General features: G+C 42.3%; 1 protein-coding gene across 2 annotated transcripts in view; it reads right to left on the minus strand.

Moving 5' to 3' along the window:
- Positions 1–20,080, minus strand: part of slc9a5 (solute carrier family 9 member A5) — a 265,787-nt gene that overhangs the window by 14,821 nt on the left and 230,886 nt on the right. For both annotated transcript variants that reach the window (XM_060838184.1, XM_060838183.1), the window contains exons 11-13: positions 13,578–13,663; positions 5,924–6,050; positions 4,234–4,410 (exon numbers count right to left, since the gene is read on the minus strand). In XM_060838184.1, the coding sequence (XP_060694167.1) occupies positions 4,234–4,410; positions 5,924–6,050; positions 13,578–13,663 (390 nt within the window). The remainder of the gene's footprint in view (positions 1–4,233; positions 4,411–5,923; positions 6,051–13,577; positions 13,664–20,080) is intronic.

Raw genomic sequence — 20,080 nt, forward strand, 5'->3', positions numbered from 1 at the left:
AGCCATACCACAATAAAGTTTACTAACAAAATAACGGGGTGGAATTTTTCACAATTGGAGGTGGCAGAAAAGAAGCTTAATTACGTGGGATGGTGGCGTATTAGAACCTGCCACCTTGTCCCGTCCATCCTTTGGGTGGGAAGGACCAAGCTCCACCTTCCTGCCCAGCCATCTATTGAAGTCCTTAGATGGTCAGTTAAAGACAACACAAGGGCAAGGGTTGGAAGTTAAGACTGGACGTAATTCATTCAGCCCAATTGACTCTTAAACCAATGCAGTGTGTGTGTGTGTGTGTGTGTGTGTGTGTGTGTGTGTGTGTGTGTGTGTGTGTGTGTGTGTGTGTGTGTGTGTGACAGAGAGAGCGCGTGGCTGTTTGTGTGAGAGTGTGTATGGAAGAGAGAGGGAGAGGTTGTATGAGTGCGAGTGTTTGTTTGCATTTGTGTGTAAGACAGTTTGTGTTAGATTATGTGGATGTGTGTGTGAAAGAGAAAGTCTGTGAGATTTTTTATATAAGTGTGTGTGTTCATGTGAGAGTTTGTGTGAGCATGAGTGTTTGTTTGTTGTGTGAATATGTACGAGAATGTGGTGTGTATATATGTGAGTGAGAGAGACATTTTGTGAGCTTAAGTGTGTCGAATGGGTCTCTTAATCTGTACTAACCGATCCATGAACAAGAGCCTGGAGATATGGTAGAGGGCTTGACTGCTTACCTCTAACCAGCTGCTCTTGCTTTTGACTCTACTTATGAGCTCCCCCACCAACCTATGAAATTGCCTCTCACCAGAAAACCCCCCCTGTTCCCTGCTTACTCCTCCATCTCAGGGTCTATATTGAGAATAGCCCTGTCTTCCTTATTGCTGTCAAGTGCCAGAGCAATATTAGGAAGATACCACTCAAAAACCAAGAGCCGAATCTATTAATTTCTTTAAATCAGTATCTATGCTTGCTGGTCTGTTCTGAAATGGATTTCAAAGTAATATTTGATTACTTAGAGTGAAATACGGTTATATGATGTGGATTTAAGGGGTAACAGGAGAGGGGTAGGATGGCAGGATTGATAGGATATTGCAGGAAGCCCTTATTGAAACCTATATCCTTTCTAGCTAGTGTTGGACACACCACTCTCAAAATTGAAGAACACCTGACATATCAGGCACAAAATTCAGGAGACAGACTGAATGAAAGGTATTACAATTCAAAATAAAAGGAGACAATTGCCCAAATCTTAACTAATTCCATGAGAAATAAAACTTTAGCACAGTTTTAACTGAATTAACACATTGAAAACTGACAAGATTGTATGCAATACTGGTTTTCTATCCTCACAATTTCACCCTCCAGGAAAGCCATAGTCATAGAGTTATACAGCGCAGAAACAGACCCTAAGGTCCAACTAATCTGTGCAGACCATATTCCTAAACTAAACTAGTCCCACCTGTCTGCGCTTGGCCAGTTTCCCTCCAAACCCTTCTTATTCATGTTCGTATTCATATTTAAATGTTGTAAATATACCTGCATCCACCACTTCCTCTGGCAGTTCATTACACACACAAACTTCTCCCTTTAAAAAAAAGTTGCCCCTCATGTTCTTTTTAAATCTTTCTCCTCTTACCTTAAAAAAATGCCCTCTAGTTTTGAACTCCCCCACCTAGGGAAAAGGGCTTGACATTCACCTTATCTGTGCTCCTCATGATTTTATATACCTCAACAGGGTCACCCCTCAACCACTTATGCTCCAGTCTATTTTATATCTCAAAAACTTCCACTCCCAGCAACATCCTGGTAAATCTTTTCTGAACCCTCTCCAATTTAATAATATCCTTCCTACAACAGGGCAATCCGATATCTTGATAAAGTTGACCTCAGTTTATAGAATTAAGTAATTTTCTCTCGGCTCCAGACTGACCTATTATGCAATCCCAGTATTTCCTATTTTCTGCGCCTATTTTCACAGCCTCAATTCAGGGCCCTTGACTAAAAGTAGGCAGCATGAAAATGTTAACTAATTCCTATGAGCACTGCCAAAATTACCTAGTGGCTGCTTTGATCTTGGAAACAAGGTTTGCCAGTTGAGGTCATTATTGGGATCGTAAGAAAAATTCATTCAATCAAAACTATGCATTCGAACAACAACTGATCAGACTTTTGCAGACTACAGATCAAAGTTGGAGTCATTAATTTTCACAGTTGCTGATACACCACTGGAGCATGACAATGGCTTACTTGATAAATGTCATTGAAGGAAATTATTTAACATATTTGAAAAGGCAAGGACTGATTAGGAATAGTCAACATGGCTTTGTGCATGGGAAATCATGTCTCACAAACTTGATTGAGTTTTTTGAAGAAGTAACAAAGAGGATTGACGAGGGCAGAATGGTAGACGTGATCTATATGGACTTCAGTAAGGCATACGATAAGGTTCCCCATGGGAGAATGGTTAGCAAGGTTAGATCTCATGGAATACAGGGAAAACTAGCCATTTGGATACTCAAAGGTAGAAGATAGAGGGTGGTGGTGGAGGGTTGTTTTTCAGATTGGAGGCCTGTGACCAGTGGAGTGCCATAAGGATCGGTAGTGGGTCCACTACTTTTGGTCATTTATATAAACGATTTGGAAGTGAGCATAAGAGGTATAGTTAATAAGTTTGCAGATGACACCAAGATTGGAGGTGTAGTGGACAGCGAAGAAGGTTATCTCAGATTACAACAGGATCTTGATCAGATGAACCAATGAGCTGAGGATGGCAGATGGAGTTCGATTTAGATAAATACAAGGTGCTGCACTTTGGGAAAGTAAATCTTAGCAGGACTTATACACTTAATGGTAAGGTCCTATTGAGTGTTGCTGAACAGAGGGACTGTGGAGTGCAGGTTCATAGCTCTTTGAAAGTGGACTTGCAGGTGGATAGGATAGTGAAAGCAATGTTTGGTATGCTTTTCTTTATTGGTTAGAGTATTGAGTACAAGAGGTGGGAGGTCATGTTGCGGCTGTACAGGACATTGGTTAGGTCACTTTGGAATATTGTGTGCTATTCTGGTCTCCTTCCTGTCGGAAGGATGTTGTGAAACTTGAAAGGGTTCAGAAAAGATTTACAAGGATTTTGCCAGGGTTGGAGGATTTGAGCTATAGAGAAAGGTTGAATAGAATAGGGCTGTTTTCCCTGGAGCGTCGGAGGCTGAGGGATGACCTTATAGAGGTTTATAAAATCATGAGAGACATGGATAGGGTAAATAGACAAGGTCTTTTCCCTGGGATGGGGGAGTCCAGAACTAGAGGGCATATGTTTAGGTGAGAGGGGAAAGATATAAAAGAGACCTAAGGGGCAATGTTTTCAAGCAGAGGGTGGTGCGTGTTGGAATGGGCTGTCAGAGGAAGTGGTGGAGGCTGGCACAATTGCAACATTTAAAAGGCATCTGGATGGTTATATGAATAGGAAGGGTTTGGAGGGATATGGGCCGGGTGCTGGCAGGTGGGACTAGATTGGGTTGGGATATCTGGTCAGCGTGGACGAGTTGAACCGAAAGGTCTTTATCCGTGCTGTACATCTCTCTGACTCCATAATCAACACTGATTATCATGTGACAGTTAGGGATAGAGACTTTAGATTAGATTACTTACAGTGTGGAAACAGGCCCTTCGGCCCAACAAGTCCACACCGACCCGCCGAAGCGCAACCCACCCATACCCCTACATTTACCCCTGCCCCTAACACTATGGGCAATTTAGCATGGCCAATTCACCTGACCCGCACATCTTTGGACTGTGGGAGGAAACCGGAGCACCCGGAGGAAACCCACGCAGACACGGGGAGAATGTGCAAACTCCACACAGTCAGTTGCCTGAGGTGGGAATTGGACCCAGGTCTCTGGCGCTGTGAGGCAGCAGTGCTAACCACTGTGCCACCGTGCCGCCCTGAGAAAAACATTGCATGAGAAAATTATCCTGTATTAAAGTGAACCATTGCGAAATGCAATATAAAAGAGGTTACATGTTTTTTACATTCTTCGAGATGGAGCATTACACTGTTCTGCATGTTTCAGCTTATCACTCATTAAATGAAAGAAAATATGCTCGAAGGGAGGGAAAATTACACAGTAAAACCCACTTTAATTTTCTTTCATGTGGATTATTTTTCCTGTAGCAACAAATGTGGAGAACTTTTTCTTTCCCTGAGAAAGTTTAGGGCTTTAAAATGTAATCCCAGGTATGTACAATTGAATGCGACCTTACCCTTTTCTGACATTTGTGCTCTTTCTTATGCCTGCATTTGTTCTTTGAAGAATATACATTATGTTTAGTGGATTTAAATGATTCGAGGCGACTTCTCATGTTTCTCTGGAAAACCTCCCTTTCTTGCCTTTCTTGTTCACCTTGAGTGATGAAGTGCCGGCTATAATTTCCCTGATACTGGAAAATCAAGGAGCCAACGTTAACGATAATAAAAACAAGCATACATTGAAGGTGCTAGGAATACAAAAGTCACAAATTGTCAAAGTGCATTAATAGTACAGAATCTCATTCTAAACTATCTATTAACTGATTTAGCACAAGCTATTTTTCTAATTTGTTCCTGGGTTCAAATGATTCATATTTGCTTTTTAATTCTAAGCTTGAAAAAGAAGTGCACTGATGTATGCTGTAGGCATCCACTTGACTGTCCAGCCCAAGATTCCCAAAAGGTTATTCTCGGTCCTGATTCATGAAGTAACTGAGGGAAGGAGGAAATATTTCCCCATTGTTGGGAGATAGGAAGGCAGATGGAATGGTCAATTTTCTGGCCTTTTCTAAAAGGTTTGATGAGTCTCAGCAGCAGGCCTTCAGTTACATGTGAATGGACGATTGTGTGGACCTGAAATAAAAGGGGTAAGAAATTCAAACCAAAAACATTCAAAGAAGAGACAGCCTTGTTATCTGCAAGTTAAAAACTTTCTGACTTAACTTTAATCAATTATGACATTTCCTGCAACGTCTTTGAATTAATACATATCCAAAGATGTACCGAGTTGCAGCAGGCTGTATTTTACCCCTCTAAGGAAGGACACAGAGGTGGTCAGCGACCTGTAAAATGGCAATGAGGAGCTATTTGAGATTGGAATGTTACCAGTGCTAGAATAGGTGGAGGACAGTCAAGTGAGCCATTTGTCTAGCTTGTTAAGGCCTCTTTCTGCTGCTGTAGACATTTTATCAGCACTGGGTGGATCTTTTGGAGACTGCCTAGTGAATACTAGTCACCTCTGTATGGACTCGGTGAGGAACAGGCCCTCCTAATTAGGCACTCTTCTCCCATGAAGCAGTAATGATCACCCCCTACTCTCACTTCTCTAACTGACAACGGGCAACCCCAAATCTTAGTGATCAATTGCAAAAACAGCCTGTTCCCAGGATGTGCTCTCTCCTAACAGCTGTCCCAGGAGTGACCACCGCTCCTAGTGGTGCTTCTGAGCTTCTGGCCCTCCAATTGATTCACAGCTTATAGGGGCTGGTATCTGGCCTTGAAAAAGGCCAGGGTCCCCTCTGATATCTCCATATTTGCCCCATGCTAAAAAGTGCAGAAATATCTGTGGCAGGACTACCCCCGGCTGTAGTACTGGGGTGTCTGCCGCATCAATAAAATTCTGGTCACGTGCTTCAATACAGAATGGGAAAACAATACTCTCACAATCCATGCGAAGCAGGACCTACAGAAAATATAAGAGGAAGTAATATTATTAGTTCTTTCTTCCATCTTGGGACAAACAGGCCAACTGTAATGCCCTCATATTCCTCAAGCAATATTAGCTCACAGACTACAGACCAAACCTAAAATATTTCTATATTATATATAGTTCATCACCATTATATTATCTAATCTAGGCATTGGGTGATATATGTCCCACTGCTATCTCTCATAGTCCATATACGGGGGATAGGAATGTCTTACCCTTCTCCTTGGCTTGTACAGGTTCTCTCTTAAGACATGGTGCATAACTGTGTCTTCCCGATCTCTGCCACTCCTCACTGTGTCAATCACTTGTAAATCTAGACACACGGCACTTCCACTCTCCCTCCTGACATACATACACAAGAAACAGTCACAACTATACATTTCAATGTCTTCATTTTTAATTAGTACAGCTGCAAATGCAATGCTGTAGCATTCAACTAGCCATAGCTCCGACAGATACTGCGGTGGACATCAGTCAAAACAGAAGAGCCTTTGACCTGTTCAAACAGCCTCCCGGGGAAGATACAAAAGCAAAAAAGTGGGAAAGATTGGCTCAAAGAAAATTTCACAAAATAATGGGCCGTACTCCCAAGGAATGGCAATTACTGTCCACACTTGCTGATTTACAATAAAAAAACTCCACATTTCTGACAGGAGGTTCTGCTCAGGCTCCTTCAGAGAAGTGGAGCATATCAGATAGGTCCCTTGCAGTGCAGAACAGTCAAAGTGCGCCTCCTTTCTGCTGCATTCTGTGATAAAAAATATCCAGTATCATAATCAGCTCCAGTGAAAAGGTAAGAATGTAGGGTATGTCAGAGGTTAGGGTGGAAGGAGGGAAAGTGCAATGGTACCAGGTAAGGAGTGTGCCAGTTGGGTAGTGTGCCAGGTGGGTAAAGTGTCAGAGGTGTTGAGTTAGAGCAGCAAAGTGGGGATGTCAAGTTGCAAGGGTAGAGTGGGCTATTATCTCCCAGGAGAGAGAAGTTGTCATATCCTGGGTATTTTGAGGAGGGTGTTGGGCCTAGTGATGGGGGTGCAGGGTGTCAGGCCCCAAGCAGAATGGGGGGTGGTTGTTGGTTTTCCAAGGGAAAAGGAGGGTGTTGGCTCCTTGGGGGAAAGTGATTCAAGTCCAAGTGGAGAGGAATGTTGGGTTTTTGAGGGTGTATTTATCGCATTGTGTGATAGGGGGTTCCAGGTCTCTGGATGGTCCCAAGGCACTGTTGTTTCCTGGGGGTGGGTGCTGTTGGGTCCAGTGACAGGAGTTGCATTCTGTGGAGAGGTGGGTGTCTGGTTCTGTGAGGAGAGGAGCTGTTGATCAGGGTCTGGGAGGGGTTGGGTGTCTCAGGAACAGTGTAAATACGGGGTCTGTGAGGTAAGTTGAGCGACAGATCAATTGAATAGTTACCGAGGAGTTAGACAAGGGTTTTAGTAATCTAACTTCCCCTGAGTAACTATATACTGATCTACAGCAGAAGACCCTGAGTTCTCTGATTTAACTGGATATTTTAGAGAGTTCCAGGTACAAGGAAATTACCCAGGGGAATCTTCAACTTCCCCGATAATTCCTTTGGAGTGTGCTACATTTGGGATTCTCCAGGATTCCTATGTGCAACTGCCATCAGAAAATTCTGGCTCATATTTCTGACATCCAAGTAATTTATTAACACACTTTAAAGTAAATTAAGCAAACTTCGAAAATTGGCTTGCTATTTTAAATCAATACAATACTGAAAACTAGAAATAGAACAAAATATCTAAGGGATATTAAGGCACAAAAGCATTAAGCATCATTTTCCCATTGTTATTTCCAGGCAGGATGAGAAAGAGTTTCTCAACATGTCCCATGGAGACGTTTCGCACACAATCTTCTGCTGCTCATCTCATTAATTCTGTACTCAGACTGCATGCACCCTTCACATTCAATTGTACTGCAACAGAAGGGTGAGTGCTCACTGCGGTTGGGACCTACTGGCATGGATGCCACAGGTAACACAGTTAAACCCAAGCTGCACACCACTCCAGCAACAACCATTCCAAGAATATTGTTACATTCCATTTCAAAACAAGGTGACTCAAAAATAGAATCTGGCCTCTCCTCTTTCCCCCAGCATGAGATGGTGGATGAGAGGACGGTCCTCTTCTCTCAGGATCAATGCTGGAGGCCACCAAAACCTGGTCTGAGATAGACACCAGGCCAGGGCAGTGTCCACGGTCTTGAGGAACCACACCAATGCCAGAAGACAGTGTTCCGCAAGGGTAGGTATCAGCCTCTGCTACCTCATTGTCACTCTCAATCTGCCAGGAACACCGGCCCTCTGCAAGATTATTGGTCCTCTTAATGAGTTCAGCCACACAATAAACAATGCCCTCAATGAGACACGGAGACATTTCATAGCACCTTGCACTTAGGAGAACCTGCATGGTTGGAAATCCCACTGCCTGCATTGTAGCATTGACCTCATCATGAGGAAAAGTGATGGAATCAGTGGGATCTTGCAAAAATTAAATTTGTAATATCCTTGGTATATTTCTGGGTTGAGGATTTTAAGATCTTATACAGCCCTCCTGTCGATCCTTGGAATGAGCCAGTTGCAGCAAAATTATAGGTTGTTGTTACTTTGACAGTCTTTGGGATGGTACGGACACTGAACTTCTTCAGAGTGCAAGCCCTGCTCCAGGAGATGACACAGTTTGGTTATGGTGTCTTGGGACATCCTCAGGATGTGCTTGCACTGATCTTTGCTCATCTGGAGAAAAGGATAGTGAGGTCAGTCCACTCCAGGCCTTCGAAACCTACTTTGTATCCTGGGGGGATCTTCACCTGTGTCTTCACATCACCCATAAGAGCAGCTCCACATATAAAACAAAGCAAACTTGCTCTGCCCACTGAGAGTATGCTGACAGCCATCCTTTGTTGTTCAGATTTGGTGAACAATATCCAGGTCTCCTGAGAGTGAGTTGCAGACTATGACTGAAAGTCTTGAATCAAACCCCATCCTTCAGGTTGTATTACTGTTCTGGTCAACCTCATCAGCTTTATGGCTCACAACCTTCCAACCTAACCCTTTTACTTGATAATCAATATCCCCTACTCTCCTCCTCAGCTGCTGCCTACTACTGTACATAACCAGGTCCACTATCGCAATCCACTGTCTCTAGTTGAAGCCAGGGTGATCGTGACTTGAGAAAACTTGAGGAGGGCAGCACAGTGGCTTAGTAGTTAGCACTGCTGCCTCACAGCACCGGGGACTTAGCTTTGATTCTAGTCTCAGGTAACTGGTTGTGTGGAGTTTGCACATTCTCCCCGTGTCTGCATGCATTTCCTCTGGGTGCTCCAGTTTTCTCCCACAATCCAAAGATGTACAGGTTAGGTGAATCGTCCATGTTAAATTGCCCATAGTGTTCAGGGTGCATTAGTCAGGGGTAAATATAGGGTAATAGGGTAGGGGGAATGAGTCTACACTATAGGGATTCTATTCTATGAAAACCCTCCTTCCCTCCCATACACTATTAGAACCCACTCTTATTTTGGAGTTGCCCCCATAAACAGTCATCATCTCTACTGTGCCTGAGCACAATGACTCCAATCCAAACAGTTGAGTTTCTCACTTCCACCATTGGACTGACCCCTGTTAACTACCCTTGAAATTTGCTGCCCAAACCCTTGGAAATGTCAATGGCCCATCCCCTGGACTGATGTTCCACCCTCCAAATGCCTTACCAGACATGATCCCTGTGGCAAATCATGGGCCCAATATCCAGATCCACAGACCCCAAAGGTACCAAGCATCAGACTGATCACAGCCAGGCCCCTGAACTGAGATTAAACAGTGCCCTTTACTGAGTATGGCAGCACCCCTGACTCACATAAACCCCATCACTCAAATATGGACCACCTCCCTTTGATCAACTTCCTGGAATTCCCTCCCTAAAGGCATTGTGGGTCTACCTGCAGCATATGGACTGCAGCAGTTCAAGAAGGCAGCTCACCACCACCTTCTCAGCCAGCAACATCCACATCCCACAAGTACATAAAAGAAGACTTTCAGACATGACCATTTGGTTGAAATCTATGCAGGTACTGGCACATGCTGTAGGTGTGACACTGATGTGCCATACAGAAACATGTCCATCTTGACTCATCAACGCTGGTAAGCATTGCACACATGTAAGGTGCTGTTGATCTTCAGAGTGCAGTGGTGTAGCAATAAATTGTTTTCACCATCAAGCATCATGATGTGGTGTGGATGGTAATTTGACAATGCTGCCCTCCAAATACAGAGGATAGAGACAGTCTCTACCAATAAGGCATGCCCTGGGTGGGATATTGCAGAATATTAATTAACATCAGAGGCTCACTGCAAGTGACAGTGAGCTGCAGTTGCCAGGTAACGATTCGGACTTTCAAGTCAGGAATCAGCACTATCTAGTTTCTCATTGGCAACTGAGAGAATAACAACCTGCATAGAAATGAGGGGGGATTAACTAGTAATGAAATGCAAACATGTAGCAGTAGTGTCCTCACCACTTACTAGTGAGATTCTCAACCACCCATTGAAACATCAAGGGAAAATCAGACTCTTCTTCTTGATGTCAGGAATCTAATTTTCTCATTCTCATCACATTCTCCAGACTGCCCCTAGATGTAGTAGGAGGACAAGTTAAAAAAAAGTAACTCAGGCGCAAAGGTGGCATAGGTGATACACCAGTGTCAATACACTTTCATATCTGTAAATATGGATGCACTCTCTATTTATCTGATCTATTGTAATTTTAGCTGGTTAACTGGAGATACCATACCACAGATAAGCAACCTGTTCATACATCCCAATGATGTTATAATAATGTAACTAATGGTGAAGCATTGCTCGTCTCTAAGAAGTATTGGATAGCAACAAATCTCAGAAATCCTATAGCCCTTATCTTCATGGCTATAGCCAAAACTTAGAACTTTAGTGAGGAGTTCACTGAGACCAAAGGTAATGTGAACACCTTGTAATGGCTCCATGCCTGTGCTCATTCCACCATATGTGTATGACCACAGGATCATTCATGAGTATTTTACCTGTGTGTTTAACAAGGGTGTGCACACTCTATCAAGGACGGTGATAACAAATGTTGAACTATCATCCAAATCCAGCCTCATCATGCAAACATATCCACCTCCGCCCCCCCCTCCCCACCCCAGTGACCACCAACCTGGACTGACTATATCCCTCCTTCACACTATTAAGGACTGATCCACTTTCATTTTCAGATGTGGCCATTTGGTTGAAACACATGCAGTGTATTTACCTTGTAAACTGCTGGCACAAGGTATATGTGTAACAATGATGTAGTGTAGCGCCAAACACCCCCTGCCTGCACCTTCCCTCCGCTCCCCCCCACGCCCCCCACCCAAACTCAACCCTTGACTGTTCAATGCTAGCAACCATGACAAGCTGCCTAGCTTTCTATCCAGGGTAAAATAGAAGTCAAGCCAATGATGTTGTGAGCCTGTAAGTTCTCATTGAAGCAATATGTGAAAGACAAGGTGAGGTAGAGATGTGAAACTCCATACAAGCGTAAATTGAGTGAATGCTGTGAAAGAAAGCTAAGAGCCATCAAATACAAATGCATGAGATTTGTGTGTAACCCTGTGCACAGAATGATTTGGTGGGAGCATCACAGTGGAAAGTGTCTGTGAACTCCAAAGTGCAATGGTACCATGCTGAAGTGTGAAATGAATTGGTCTGAGATCAGCTATAATGAGGCTGGTGCTTTACATGGACAACGTTAGAGGTGGTTACTGCCCAGGATGTATGCAATGAGATATTTGTGAAGGGAGCTTAAGACAATGGCAAGCAGTGAGCTGTATCTGCCCGGTAACTGCTCTGACTTCCAAGTCAGGACTTGGTGCGTCCAGTTTCTCACCAGTACCTGGCAGAATTGCACACTGTGTAAACGTAAGTAGAGACCTGCTATTACTGTGCTGCAAATGCTTGGAAGTAAGGTGCTTGCAGCTTACTATTGAGATTCTTATATAGCTCTTTAAACTTTAAGCGACAGATCAGATGTTTATCTTGATAGAGTGAATAAGGGTTTTAAAGTTTTGTCACATTCTCCTAAATTGCTTGCTGTTGCCCACACTACTCAAGGGCAGGAAAAATTCTGCCCATTAATATTGATGCCAAATTGAATGATTTTTCTACTTTCTGTGTCACTTAAGTTTACAATGAGGCTATATTGTCACATTGAAGGGATGTATAATCAAGTCATTTTAATGACGGGAAACAGGTTAAAATTGGGGTAGATGATGGAAGTGTTTATTTTGTCTTTTGTTGATGGTTCACTGGTTTGAATATTATTGCAATATTAATAAGCACAAACCTGCAGCAGGAAACTGTTCTTTAATATGTCACCGACTGGTACTCATGTACTGGTTCTAATTTGCAAAACACAGATGTGGATTGTGTGGTAAAATTCACATGTTTTATTCTGATATGGTTGATTGCACCAATCTCCTCCAGGTAGTTCTTCTAGAATATAATGGTTGTGTTCTTGTGCAATCCCACATTTCAAAAACTTTCGCTTTAGAAACAGCGCTTAAAGTGTTGGCAATGTAATCATGTTACAGCCAGCACACTTTTTAAAAGTTATGCTTTAGAAACAGTGGCCCCAATTTGTCAATCACATTACAGCAAATTTACATTAACGAAACATGCGTTATAGCAGAGCGACTGTACTACTTCTATCTACTGTCATTGAGCTGGGGTGAATTGATCTCACCTGGTTCCATATCTATCAGTGACGTTTCCTGCTACTGCATTGCTACTTATACTAGGATTCCCTAGAATCCATCCTTATCTCCCTCTTTTTTCTCATCTTGACAACATTCAAACACATAGTATGGACTACCTCAACCTCATCACAACCCCTCTTGATTACCCCACTGTTGCTAATTTATTAGATTGTTCTTCCAACAATGATTAAAGAATGAGCAGAAATGTCCTTCTCTGAACCAATGGAAAGATCGAAGGCATTGCTTTCAATCCAAGCTCAATTGGCATGCAAGACCCTCCTTTTTTTCTCCTTGGCAAGTTTCTGAGAGTAATCAAGCTGTTCACAACCTTAGTGTTATATCTGACCCTGAGATGAGCTACCCATCACCATACCATCACTGTGACTGTCTGTTTCCATAATGTCACTTGATTTTGCCCCTGTCTCAGTTCATCTGCTGCTGAAACATTCATTCATGCCTTTGTTACCTCCTTGGCTATTTCAATGCATTTCTGGCTGGTCTCTCATATTCTGTCTTCCTTAAGCTTGAAGGCTCAAACCAAGCTTTGTTCATCTTCATACCTGATCTTGCTGACTTACACTGACTCCTGGTCAGGTAACATTTTAATTTTAAAACTATCACTCTTGTTTTTGAAGCTTCCATGGCTTATCCTTTCCACCTCTAAATCTCCTCCAGTTCCACAAACCTCCAAGGTATCTTGTTTATCTAATTCTGACCTCTGAACATTCCTAATATTACTGATTCCACCATTGTTGACCATGTTTTCAGTTGCTGAAGATCTAACGAATCTCTTTCTTACACCTCTCACCTCTCTTCCCCACTTAGCTCTTTTATGACACTCCTTAAAAACAGCCATTGACTGAACCTTTATTTAGCTGACTAAATATCACCTTATATGGCTCAGTTTCATGTTTTGTTTTTGAATGTTCTTGTGATAGGATATTTTATTACATTAAAGGCGATGAATAAATGTAATTTGTTGTTGATAGCCAACTATAGAATATATAACATATTCTCAAACACAAAATGTGCTGAATTCTCCAGCTCTGAGATACAGAAAGCAACACACACCAGCAACATGACTGTACTCACAGGAGGTTTGTTACAGATGTTTCAGAGAATGACGTTCTACTTGGCATCGACGCAAATGTGAATTTTCCTGATGACATGTGACCTCCCTTAAAATAACAGACAGAGTGACATATAATTTCAGCAGGTCGCTACACATATTCACTTTAATCTCACAATCGAAAATTAGGAAATAATTGGTAGTTAAACTATGAAGTAACAAAATTGAACTTGACTGAGACTTTGCCAGTCTCAATGGCTCAGAAGCATAGCAGGCTGTAACGGAAAGTAAATTGTTTCTACTTGTAGAGATGAAAAGGTGATGAAAAGAAAATGAATGTATTTCCTAAGCAATCTAATGTGTAAATGCCCTGGGCTAAGACTCAATCTTTGCTGAATTATCTATTCTCCCCTGGGTTAGTGATGGCTTCTGAATAAATAGGCTCTGTATTCTGAGCTAGGGCGTGGAAGAAATTCATCTGTCCTATAACCCTGCCTGATTCAGGGACTTGTGTGTGGACATCAGTAAAGCTGGTTCCAGTTGACTTGTGGTGCTCCCCATGATTGAAAACAGCCCACCAACATTGTGTGTGCAGATGGACACATGAAAAAGTTGGCTGAGGTAATGAAAGGCTGCCATGTATTTTCGGAATATTTCACAAAGGGAAGATATAGGGGAAGAGTTGGGGGTGAGAGACAGGAAGAAGAAGAAGACACAATTTTTTTCTCCTTGTGATGTGCATCAATAGCACACAGACTTGCTTATTCCAAATGATGTCCCGTCTTTCTGAAATAGCTACACAGCAAACCACACAACTGAACCCAGTGTTTGATGTTCTCTCCCTCTCTTTTGAAAAGATTTGACAATGTTTAATCTCTTAACCCTAAAATATACTTGAAACCAGAAGCTTTCCCTCCAAAATGTTTTTGCAATGGAAGATAGCCAAAGCCTTGCAACTTACCCTAAATTGCCCTTTAGAAGTCATCATTTCCCAGACAAACAAAAGTAAAACTCACATGGATGCAGTTCAACTGCAAGTAAATTCTTGCGAATGTTGTTTCTAAGGCTAGCTTTTAAACTTTTGATTTTTTGACAAACTGAAAACTACTTGCAAACACCTGGCTGCTGATGACCTTCTAAACAATACTCCACACACAGCTTAGGGCAACTTGCATCAAAAACAATTTGTAAGAATACTATCGAGGATAATGCTGGGCAGCATTTTACAGTCGCCTGCTGACAGGTTGGAGATGGACCTCCGATTGCATGAGACCTTTAACCCTTTAGAATCCTTGTTTCCTTGAACAGGAGTGCCAGCTTCACCAATGCTCCACATTTCGATTATCTCCAGAAATGTACTGAAACTAGTTTTTGCTCTTCTCCCCTACAGCCCTTGCTGGCAGTGACTCAGAACAAGGCCTGGGATAGGGGAATACAACAGGGCACAGTAACCAAGCCCCAGGGCTCAAGGAGGCTGGTATGTCTGGGTTGGGGTGAGGCTGTTGTATCTGGGTAATGGGTGGGCTAGTGTCTCCACTTTGGGTTCTGGGGTTAGGGCTGGGAGCCAGTCCCAAAGAGCACCTTGGTTTGTGATTCTGCCCTTGTCCCTGACTCTGAGTATTTGTGAGTCTGGGCTACTATAAGACTAACTGTCTCCTCACCTATTTTAAATTTTTCACCTGGCTTTGAATATGTTTTAACTGGATGGTTAATATGTGGGTTGCATCAACCTGTCTTCATGCAGATTCCAAATCATGTGCCAGCTCCCACACCAGTCAATTCTATTTGCATCTCTGAATCAAAGTATACAACATGGTGATTGGAACTTCTTTGGAGCAGTGGCTATGTCCATATCTCTGGACTAGGTGGTCTGGATTAAAGTCTTACCTGCTCCAGAGGTGCATCATAACATGTCAGGGCAAGTTGGTCAAAAATATCTCGAACCTGATCAGCTTAGAATACTAACAGTCATTAGTTAGAGATGCCCCTAAATTAAAGGAAGTTATTAGAACTGAGTAAGCACATGAGCATGTTTAGAGAGATAAATACTAGCAGAAACTGATTTGGTCAAAAGGCGTCTTTCTTTTGTTTTGTAAAGTATCCAGCCTTCATACCAGAATATCATATAACACCCAAAGCCTCATTCATGAACATCACAGCCTTTATGGCAATTTTGATTTTCAGGATCAAAATTGAAATGCTGATGCTGATATCAGGAGTAGGAAGAAAAGGTGTGCCTTTTTCTGAGAGTAAACAGCACAATCTTAGTACATGTCGGACTGATCTTTTGTGCGTTCCTCACAGGGCAGTACGCATTAATTATTTGCTCTTGAGTTATGCTGATTGGTACAAATATTTTGTTTGAACTATTATCCAAGTCTGCACAGCAATAGCTTTTTACTAAAGGAATACACTCCCTTTTGAATTCCATTATCTGTCTTCTAAATCCTTTAAAATAACAATAAAAAAGAAGTTGCCTTTAAAGTTTTTTTTGGATAGCTGTCAAAGCAACTCATTGTGATGGTTATGTTTGATTATCCCATTCACCAATGTGCACTTGGAAATTTCATTCAAATACCTGAATCATCAAATGAAACACTCATGGTGTTCATGCACTACTGAACAAGGAAATCTTAGTTTTAGAGTCGTGCAGAATGGAAACAGACCCTTTGGTCCAAGTAGTCCACACCAAACATGTTCCCAAACTAAATGAATCCCATTAGCCTGCATTTGGCCCATATACTTCCAAACCTTTCCTATTCATATACTTACCCAAAAACCTTTTAAGTTTTGTAACCTTTACCTGCATCCACCTCTTCCTTTGGAAGTTCATTCCACACACAAAAAAAAAATGTTGTTCCCTCATGTCCTTTTAAAACTTGCTCCTCTCACCTTAAAAAATGCCCCTTAGTTTTGAACTCACCCACTTTAGGAAAAAGCCTCTTGTTATTCACCTTATCTATGGCCCTCATGATTTTATAAACCTGTATAAGGTCACCGCTCAAACTCGTACACTCCAGTGAAAAGGTCCTAGCCTATCTAGCTTTTTTTTTATCAGTCAAACCCTCCATTTCTAGTAACATCCTAGTAAATCTTTCTAAACCCTCTCCAGTTTAATAATATTCTTCCTATAGTAGGGTGACCAGAACTGCACACAGTACTCCAGAAAAGTTCTATGCAACCTCAACATGACCTTCCAACCCTTGTAAGCAAAGGTCTGAGCAATGAAGGCAAGCATGCTAAATGCCTTCGATCTGTGATTCACATTTCAAAGAATTATGTACCTGAACCCCCAGGTCTGTCTGTTCTACAACATTAACCAGGGCTGTACCATTAATTGTATAAATCCTGCCCTTGTTTGTTTTACCAAAATGCAACATCTTGCATTTATTCAAATTAAACTCCATCTGCCAGTCCTCAGCCCATTGACCCAATTGATCAAGATCTCTTTGTAATCTTGGATAACCTTCTTCACTGTCCACTGCACCACTAATTTTACTAACCATGCCTCCTATATTCTCATCCAAATCATTTATATAAATGACAAACAAAAATAGACTTCGTACTGATCCTTGTGGAACACCGCTGGTCACAGGACTTTAATCCGAAAAAAACTCTCCACCACCACCCTCCGCCTCCTACCATAAAGCCAATTTTATATCCACTGGCAAGCTCTCCCTGAATGCCATGTGAGTTAACTTTACGAATTAGTCTTCGATGCAAAAGCTTTACTAAAGTCCATGTAAACAATGTCTACCACTCTGGCCTCGTCAATCATCTTGGTTACTTCCTCAGAAAAATCAATCAAGTTTGTGAGACATGATTTTCCTCGCACAAAACTATGCTGACTATCCTTAATCATTCATTGCCTCTACTAATGCAAGTAATTCCTATCTCTTAGTATCACCTTCAACAATCAATTAACATTAGGGTCTTGAGTAGTACTGTAGAACAGAGAGACCTAGATGTTCAGGCCTCTCAAGCTTCTCCTTACAACCTTCCTTAAATAAAGACACAACATTAGCTACCCTCCAGTCCTCTGGTACATCACCAGTGGTTATAGGTGATACAAATATTTCTGCTCTGGGCCTTGTAATTTCTTCCCTAACTTTGCACAATTTTGTGGGATATACTTGATCAGGTCCTTGCGATTTATCGACCTTTATGTTTTTTAAGACCTCCAGCTCTTCCTCTTCTTTAATGTGGAACTGTTTTAAAATATCAATACTTATTTCCCTGAGTTCTCTTGCATTTATTACTTCTCCACAGTAAACACTAATGCAAAAGAGGACTGATGAGGGCAGAGCAGTAGATGTGATCTATGTGGACTTCAATAAGGCGTTCAACAAGGTTCCCCATGGAAGACTGGTTAGCAAGGTTAGATCTCACAGAATACAGGGAGAACTCGCCATTTGGATACAGAACTGGCTCAAAGGTAGAAGACAGAGGATGGTGGTGGAGGGTTGTTTTTCAGACTGGAGGCCTGTGACCAGTGGAGTGCCACAAGGATCAGTGCTGGGTCCTCTATTTTTTTATCATTTATATAAATGATTTGGATGCGAGCATAATTATAGTTAGTAAGTCTGCAGATGACACCAAACTTGGAGGTGTAGTGGACAGCGAAGAAGGTTATGTTAGATTACAACAGGATCTTGATCAGATAGGCCAATAGGCCAAGAAGTAGCAGATGGAGTTTAATTCAGTTAAATGTGAGGTGCTGCATTTTGGGAAAGCATCTTAGCAGGACTTATACACTTAATGGTAAAGTCCTAGAGAGTGCTGCTGAACAAAGAAACCTTGGAGTGCGGGTTCATAGCTCCTTGAAAGTGGCGTCGCAGGTAGCTATGATTGTGAAAAAGGCATTTAGTATGCTTTCTTTTATTGGTCAGAGTATTGAGTACAGGAGTTGGGAGGTCATATTGCGCTGTACAGGACATTGGTTAGGCCACTGTTGGAACATTATGTGCAATCCTAGTGTCTTTCTTATCGGAAAGATGTTGTGAAACTTGAAAGGGTTCAGAAAAGATTTACAAGGATGTTGCCAGGGTTGGAGGATCTGAGCTATAGGGAGAGGCTGAACAGGCTGGGGCTGTTTTCCCTGGAGTGTCGGAGCTGAGGGGTGACCTTATAAAGGTTTACAAAATTATGAGGAGCATGGATATGATAAGTATTTTCCCTAGGGCGGGGAGTCCAGAACTAGATGCCATAGATTTAGGGTGAGAGGGGAAAGATATAAAAGGAAACTAAGGGGCAACATTTTCACGCAGAGGGTGGTACGTGTATGGAATGAACTGCCAGAGGAAGTAGTGGAGGCTGGTACAATTGCAACATTTAAAAGGCATCTGGATGGGTATATGAATAGGAAAGGTTTGGAGGGATATGTGCCGGGTGCTGGCAGGTGAGATTAGATTGGGTTGGGATATCTGGTTGACATGGACGGGTTGGACCAAAGGGTCTGTTTCCATGCTGTACATCTCTATGACTTTATGATTCTAAATGACCGTTTAATATCTCTCCCACCTCCTGAGGTTCTGGCAGAGAACTTAAAAGACCCACTCTACTTGGCCAGATTGTTATAAATGACCTAAAAAGTAATCAGAGTATTGAAAAGCAAATGCAAAGCGATTGAAATTATATCTCAAAAGGAATGTCACCTCTGTAAAGTTCCCATGGCACAATAATTTCTGTATATGTAACAGACCTAATAAAATATTTACATTAATGTAACATTCATTCTAATCTAGATTCAAGAGTCCTTTTGCCAACATCATTGACTTTATACAATATACATGAAGGGTGAGACACTAATGAAAGTATCAGTTTGGTTTCTCATTAGTTACAAGATTAGATTAGATTACTTACAGTGTGGAAACAGGCCCTTCAGCCCAACAAGTCCACACCGACCCACCGAAGTGCAACCCACCCAGACCCCTACAATTACCCCTTACCTAACACTACGGGCAATTTAGCATGCCCAATTCACCTGACCCGCACATCTTTGGACTGATGTCCGTATCACACTCTCAACTACCTTTCCTCCATCCCCACCCCCTTCCATTTATCTCACCATCCCCTTGGCTCACAGCCTCATTCCTGATGAAGGGCTTTTGCCCGAAACATCAATTCTCCTGCTCCTTGGTTGCTGCCTGATCTGCTGTGCTTTTTTCCAGCACCACACTCTCAACTCTAATCTCCAGCATCTGCAGTCCTCACTTTCATCTAGACCTTCCTTTTAGTCCAATCCTCCCCTTTTTCCCTGCCTCTGTATTTGCTTAAAGTAAATTTTAACCTTATCCACTGTGGGAGGAAACCGGAGCACCCGGAGGAAACCCACGCAGACAACATGCAAACTCCACATAGTCAGTCACCTGAGATGGGAATTGAACCCAGGTCTCTGGCGCTGTGAGGTAGCAGTGCTAACCACTGTGCCACCGTGCTGCGCACAAGGTAGCAACAACCAGAGTAGCTCACAGTTTAAAATTTACCAAGTGATGGTCCAGTTAACCCAGTTACCTGGATCATACGA

Source organism: Hemiscyllium ocellatum, chromosome 17 (assembly GCF_020745735.1).
Source record: "Hemiscyllium ocellatum isolate sHemOce1 chromosome 17, sHemOce1.pat.X.cur, whole genome shotgun sequence".
Lineage (NCBI taxonomy): Eukaryota > Metazoa > Chordata > Chondrichthyes > Orectolobiformes > Hemiscylliidae > Hemiscyllium > Hemiscyllium ocellatum.